Consider the following 7,632-nt stretch of genomic DNA (forward strand, 5'->3'; position numbering starts at 1 on the left):
CTTAGTTGTATGGCCTTGGAAAACATATATAAAATGTCTAAGTCTCCAGTGCCTGTTAAATAAGCTCAGGAAAAATTGTTTATAAGCCCCATTTCAGATTAAATGATTTATGATTGTAGAAAAAAATGCATAAAAGAGTTGTGGAATAGTCGAGGTGGGTCACGGGATACAGAAAATAGATATGTAGTAAACATCCATGAAACATAAAGACTTAAAATTCTCTTTTTTACAGAAGAGAAAAAACTAGAACTTGGATCTGTCTTGGAAAACACACACGCCAATAAACAAAGCATTGTATCTTCTTCAAATGCTACTTTTTCAAGAAGATATTTTTCTTTCCAAGGTTTTCCTCAGGGAAACTTTGACATCCTTGTTCCTCAAACTGTAGATCAGTGGGTTTAACATGGGCACCACAATGGTATAGAACAGAGAGGACACTTTGTCTTGGTCAAGGGGCAAAATAGAAGGTGGTTTGAGATACATGAAAGCCCCAGAACCAAAGAAAAGAGAAACCACAATTATATGAGAGCTACATGTACTGAAAGCTTTGGACCTGCCCTCAGTGGAGTGAATGTGCAGAATGCTGGACAGAATCAGAGCATAAGAGATGAAGATGGTGATAATGGGCATTCCAATGTCAATGGCCACAAGGATGAAGACCACCAGTTCATTTACATAAGTGCTGTTGCAGGACAGCTCGAGGAGAGGAAGGATGTCACACATGAAATGATTGAGAAGGTTGTCAGCACAGAAGGTCAGACTTGCTATGCTTCCCGTATGGACCATAGCCCCTGAAAGCCCCATCACGTAGACACCCAACAAAAGGAATAGACAGACCTGAGGAGACATGGTGACCATGTACACCAATGGTTTACAGATGGCCACATAGCGGTCATATGCCATCACTGACAGGAGGAAGGACTCAGAAATAACAAAGAAGCAGAAGAAAAAGAGTTGAGTCATACACTCTGCATGCAAGATGATGTTCTTCTTTGAGACAAAACTCTTCAGCATTTTGGGGGTGATGGTAGTGGAGTAGCAGAAATCTATTAAGGAGAGGTTGAAGAGGAAAAAGTACATGGGGGTGTGTAGGCAAGAATTCAACCGAATCAGGGCTATCAAGGCCAGGTTTCCCAGCACAGTGACCATGTAGAAACCTAGAAACAGGAAGAAGAGAGGGATCTGGAGTTCCAGCTGGTCTGTTAAACCTGTAAGGATAAACTCTGTCACAGAAGAGTTCTTAGCTGCCATTCTCCTCTTGGGGATGAGTGGAGCAAGGGCAGTCTGGAGAAAAGAAAAGAGAACCAGTTAGACAGAAAAAAATACCACCACTCACCCAGGATCCATCCCCCATTCTGAAGAACGGAATCCACAGAGAGATTTGAACGTTAAGACAGATGGTAGGAAGGCTTTTACTGTTTGTTATGGATCTGTCCTACAGCCCAAGTGACTTTATCTTCCAGAGAGAACAGTTAGAGTCTAAACTTTGCCTCCAGAGAGAAAACAGTAATTTATTCATATCCCAATTCATTAAAAAATAAGACAGATATCTTTTAGATCTTTAAGTTAGTCCATTTTCTATGTCCTTCTATCTCCTTCCTGTGCTTCCATTGCTAAACCCTGGGCCTCTTCCCTGAAGAGAGTCCTGTCAAAAGACACTGCGACCCCTCGAACCCCCACCACTGGGTCACTGCTGTCAAATCAAGAAGGTGCGGCCACATTTTTACAATCTCTCCTAGCTCAAGTGGGTTTAGGTTTCATGATAATTTTTTAAAGCTAGCACCTACTTAAGTGGTTCCTATGAGATGCTAGACACTAAGAGCTGTATGACAATATTATTATCCCTATTTTGCAGATGAGACAACAAAGTCCTCAAAATACTGGGGTGCGGCCAGAAGGTGGACTTTAGCAGTCTGACTCTCAGGTGTACCCTCATAACCACTATGGTACATGACTGACAGGGTTAGGAAGTCACTCACCTTCCTTCAGTTTAGAGCTGTAATGCTATACTCTACTGTTTCTTGTCCACAATTGTCCTGCGATAGAAAATTACCATAATGAATAGAAAATGGTAGGTTGAGCTAAGAACCCTCCCCTTCCAATCTGATCTAAAGGATCAGAAACCCTAATTTATCTTGTAGCCATTTCTACACTGAAGAACATGATTTCCAATTGTTAATTTGGAAGCTATAACTATAAGGAAGGAGATGCGCCTTTTCCAGACCAGAGAATAACAGGAAATAAGAAGTTTTATTCGGATTACAGATCTCAGTGGCCTAATTATTAAGACAAAGACTCCCTCAAAACCATATCCTCAGAGATTATTTTCCCAAAGGAATAAGAAGTGTTTATTTATACCCTTAATATTGGCTGATTTGGCTTTTAGAGACAATTATTTCCACAGACATTTATCCAGTACTATTAAAAGAAAATTCATTGTGGAAAAAAAATTATCATCATTACTATTTTTGAATGCCCAGTAATATACCTGACACTGAACCCTTCTACTGACTTCTGGCTGCCAATATCCAATACAAATATGGAATCCAGGCACCTATTTTGTAACCACTAGCCTAAACTTCCTCCTGACGAGAGCTACTGAAATCCATGAAGCTAAGGTCCTCATTTTCTTGGATCTGGCAAACTCTTGGAAAGAAACAAGTAAATATGCTGCGACTTTAATAAAAAGAAGTGCTTAGAATTTGGAAAGATTAACACAAAAGGCTATCATAAATTAGGGTAGAACATTCAGTCATTTCTTCATATTCTGATTCATTCTAGGAATGAATTGCAGTATGTCTAGCTCAAACAAGAAGCTAGATTTCTCTGATCCCCTTACTCTGTCTTCCCATGGAATATAAGATTAATTGTAACAAAATAATTTCTATCAAGTAAATGCTCCTAACCTCTGCCAAGAACAGCCTTTTCCTAAGTTACTAACTGGTCAAAAGTGCCTTTGACCATCCCTGCCTTCCACCCACTTTTCTTGAAGCGCTATTGGCTTTCTAGCTTCTTGGTGCTCTCAAATTGAATCCTACAGGCTAAGATTCTCAACATAGGCAAACATGCAAATTTGTTCTTCCTCTTTAGTTTGCTTTTGTCTTTTTCTGTCTTCTACTCTCCACACAAGCTCCTACCTTGACAAAAGTTGTCTATCATTTGACTTGATCTCTCAGAGCTCTAGGTACCATTCTTTAATAGCAAGCATACACACTAACAGGATTTTAGACCTGAAGACACTTGGGAAATTATCAATTCAGTATTTCCCGAATGTGGATGAACACCACAATTACCTGGGGTGTTTATTAGAAAGAAATTCTGGGCTCGCCACCCAGACCTTCTGAATCAGAATCTCTATGGGTATGAGTATAGTAATTATATTTTTTAATCTTTCCAGGTTATTACAAATCAGCAATTTATGGATGGACAAAGCCAATATTTACCCCCATCTTATATACAGTGACACTAAGGAGATCCCGAGAAGTAAAGCCATTTGCCCAAGTCACAGATCTAATTTAAGTCTCCAGGTTTCCAGTCTCTCCTGGTCCTTGGGGTCTATATGACCTCCTGCTGGGCTGTAATGCAGAAAACAAGTCCTTTAAAAGTAAGCTATCAGACTTCAGATTTTAGATGTAAAGTAGTAGCTAATACCACACTACCACCCTCTAACCATAAACAAGTATATGACTGGAAAAAATATATAAAGCATCTATTTGAAAGCTTTGAGAAGCAGACAGCTCAGAGAGGAAATTCTTAAGAAAAGGCAAGAAAATGAACTACCATTTTCACCCTTTCTCTCTAAGGGCAGTTTCCAAATCAAACCTAGTGAAATGGAGCCCAAGCGAACAGCAGCAGCCTCTACTAGTGGAATAAAGATCAGTGTTCAGGAATGCTAGGACAGCTGGAATCTGTGGGGCAAGACATGAAAAGGAAAAAGCCAAAGAAAAGGACCCTCAGGCATATGCATAGAGGACTCCCTTGAGTTCTTAGCTGAATTCTAAATTTTGTATGTTCATGGCAAGACTCTATATGTCTAGGACACAGCAGCTCTTGGAAGACTAGGACCTGAAGAGATGTCACAGAGGATCCACAGCACTGGGGAGCTGTTAGGATTCTGGCCTAGTGAGAGTGGAGACGCTTTGATGAACAAAGCAGACGTTAAGATGACAGCTCTGAAATCCATACCCTAAGAATAAGGACTAGGCCATCAGGTTAAGGGCAAAGCTGAACTAGACCTATCATAACAAAGGCTAAATCCAAGTCTCAGCAGGATCAGGGTGATCTACTAGGAACTGCATCCCAGAACAAAAGGCAACAATCTATAGAGAAGAGTAACATAATCCACTGTCTCTATAATATATTCATAATTCCAGCATCATAAAACAAAAAAAAAAATCCCTAGAAATACAAAGAAGCAAGAAAATATGACCCAACACCATTTGTTGAAAAGACTTGTCTTTTTTTTCCATTGGATTTTCTCTCCTGGTTTGTCGAAGATGAGTTGACCATATAGTTGTGGGTCCATTTCTGGGTTTTCTACTCTGTTCTATTGATCTATGTGTGTGTGTTTGTGCCAGTACCATACTGTCTTAATGACTACAGCTTTGTAACATAGCTTGAAGTCTGGAATCTTGATGCCTCCAACTTTGCTTTTCTTTTTCAGGATTGCTTTGGCTATTTAAGGTATTTTGTGATTGCACACAAATTTTAGAATTATTTGTTCTAGCTCTGTGAAAAATGCTGATGTTGTTTTGATAGTGATTGCATTGAATGTGTAGATTGCTTTGGGTAGTATACACGTTTTAACAATGTTTATTCTTCCAATCCATGAGCATAGGAATGTTTTCTTTTTCTCCATTTCTTTGTGTCCTCTTCAATTTCTTTCATAAGTGTTCTATAATTTTCAGAATACAGATCTTTTACCTCTTTGGTTAGGCTTATTCCTAGGAATCTTATGGGTTTGGGTGCAATATTAAATGGGATTGATTCCTTGATTTCTCTTCCTGCTGCTTCATTATCAGTGTATAGAAATGCAACAGATTACTGTACATTAATTTTACATCCTGAGACTTTGCTGGATTCATGTATTAGTTCTAGCACGGTGAAGTCTTTCAGGTTTTTTACATAGCGTTTCATGTCGTCTGCAAATAGTGAAAGCTTAACTTCCTCATTGCTGATTTGGATGCCTTTTATTTCTTTTTGTTCTCTAATTGCTGAGGCTAAGACTTCCATTTCTATGTTAAATAGTAATGGTGAGAGTGGACATCCCTGTCTTCTTCCTGAACATAGAGGAAAACCTCTCAGTTTTTCTCCGTTGAGGATGGTATTAGGTATGGGTCTTTAGTATATGGCCTTTATGATGTTGAGGTACGTTCCATCTATCCCTACCTTGTTGAGCTCTTTTATGGAGAATGGATGCTGTATTTTGTCAAATGCCTTTTCTGATCTATTGAGTGTATCATATGGTTCTTACCCTGTCTTTTATTAATGTGGTGTATCATGTTGATTGGTGAATATTGTAGCACTGCTGCAGCCCAGGAATAAATAAATCCCACTTGATCGTGGTAAATAATTCTTTTAATGTACTGTTGGATTCAATTTGCTAGTATTTTGTGGAGAATTGACTTTTTAAAATAATAGATGAAATAATCATATTGTTTTTATCCTTTCTTTTGTTGATGTGATGTACCACATTGTTTGATTTACAAATATTGGACCACCCCTTGCATCCCTGAAATAAATCCCATTTGATTGTGGTGAGTGCTTTTTTTTTTTTTTTAATTTTTTTTTTCAACGTTTATTTATTTTTGGGACAGAGAGAGACAGAGCATGAACGGGGGAGGGGCAGAGAGAGAGGGAGACACAGAATCAGAAACAGGCTCCAGGCTCTGAGCCATCAGCCCAGAGCCCGACGCGGGGCTCGAACTCACAGACCACGAGATCGTGACCTGGCTGAAGTCGGACGCTTAACCGACTGCACCACCCAGGCGCCCCGTGAGTGCTTTTTTAACGTACTGTTGGATTTGGTTTGCTAATATTTTGTTTAGGATTTTTGGATCCATGTTCATCAGAGATACTGCCTGTAGTTTTCTTCTCCTTCTCCTTCTCCTTCCCCTTCCCCTTCCTTTTCCCCTTCTCTCCTTCTTCTTCTTCTTCTTCTTCTTCTTCTTCTTCTTCTTTCTGTAGTATCTCTGTCTGGGTTTGGTATCAGGGTAATGCTGACCTCATAGACTCAATTTGGAAGTCTTCTTTAGTCTTCTACTTTTTTGGCATAGTTTAAGAAGAATAGGTATTAATTCTTAATTGAATGTTTGGTAGAATTCACCTGTGGAGCCATCTGGGCCTGCACTTTTATTTGTTGGAAGGTTTGATTACTGATTCAATTTTATTGCTACTAATCAACCTGTTCAAATTTTCTATTTCCTCCTGATTCAGTTTTGGAAGGTTGTATGTTTCTAGAAATTTTCTTCTAAGTTGTCCCATTTGTTGGCATATACCTTTTCATAATTACCTCTTATAGTCTTGTGTTTGTCTGTGGCATCAGTTGTTTTTTCTTTTCCCTCATTTCTGATTTTGTGTCCTCTTTCTCTTTCTTGATGAATCTGGTTAAAGAGTTATCAATTTTTTGTTGATCTTTTCAAAGAACCTGCTCCTGGTTTCATTTATCTTTTCTGGTTTTTTTGTTGTTGTTTTTGGTCTGTAGTGGTAATTTATTTCTACTCTAATGTTTATCATCTCCTTCCTTCTCCTAGCTTTGGGCTTTGTTCCTCTTTTCCTAACTCCTTTAGGTCTAAGTTGGGTTGTGTATTTGAGATTTTTCTTGTGCCTTGGGTAGGCCTATATTACTATACATGCTCCTCTTAGAACCAGTTTTGCTACATCCCAAAGATTTTGGAATGTTGTGTTTTCATTTTCCTTTTTATTCATGTGTTTTTTTATTTCCTTTTCAGTTTCTTGGTTGACCCATTCATTGGTTGGTAGCATGGTGTTCAGCCTTCATGTATTTGTGTTCTTTCTAGATTTTTTTCTTTTGATCAATTTCTAGTTTCACATTGTTTTGGTCGGAAAAGGTGCATGATATGATTTCAATCTTTTTTAATTTACTGAAACTTGTTTTCTGCCCTAACATGTGATATATCCTGAAAGATGTTCCAGGTGTCCTTGAAAAGAATGTGTATTCTGCTGTTTAGGGATGGAATGCCCTGTATAGTTCTATTAGGTCCATCTAGTCTAATGTGTCATTCAAAGCCAATATTCCTTTGTTGATTTTCTGTGGATGATCTATCCACTGGTGGAAGTGAGGTGCTAAAGTTACCTACTGTAATTACATTACTTTAAAAAATTACTTCATATATTTTGTCTAGTTTTTTAATTGCTTTGGTAATATGGCCAATCCAATATAAGTTATCTGTCATAGCCAAAACCAGAATTCGTAATTGTTTACCTTCACTTGACTGGCTTTTCATGATTTCCAAAGCCTAAAAGGAAGAGAGAGGGAAAGACCAAGAGAAACAAAAGAAGAATATATTCATAAGAATATATGCCTGGGATATAATAAGCACTCAGTAAATACTATGTACTAATATTTTTAATGCTCTGTGTTCAAGAATACTTTAAGCATATTGAGGTTCC

At 38.3% G+C, this 7,632-nt stretch overlaps 1 protein-coding gene across 1 annotated transcript; it reads right to left on the reverse strand.

Annotated features, from left to right (window-relative positions):
- Positions 1–318: 318 nt before the first annotated feature.
- LOC125176696 (olfactory receptor 8B12-like) lies at positions 319–1,260 on the reverse strand. Its single transcript, XM_047878488.1, has one exon. It carries the CDS (start codon positions 1,249–1,251, stop codon positions 319–321), a length of 933 nt encoding a protein of 310 aa, XP_047734444.1. The 5' UTR covers positions 1,252–1,260.
- Between the last annotated feature and the right edge of the window lie 6,372 nt (positions 1,261–7,632).

This window comes from Prionailurus viverrinus, chromosome D1 (genome assembly GCF_022837055.1).
Source record: "Prionailurus viverrinus isolate Anna chromosome D1, UM_Priviv_1.0, whole genome shotgun sequence".
NCBI lineage: Eukaryota > Metazoa > Chordata > Mammalia > Carnivora > Felidae > Prionailurus > Prionailurus viverrinus.

Coding starts and splice junctions, on each gene's coding strand:
- LOC125176696 (XM_047878488.1), bottom strand. CDS start 1,251: ATGGCAGCTAAGAACTCTTCTGTGACAGAGTTTATCCTTACAGGTTTA.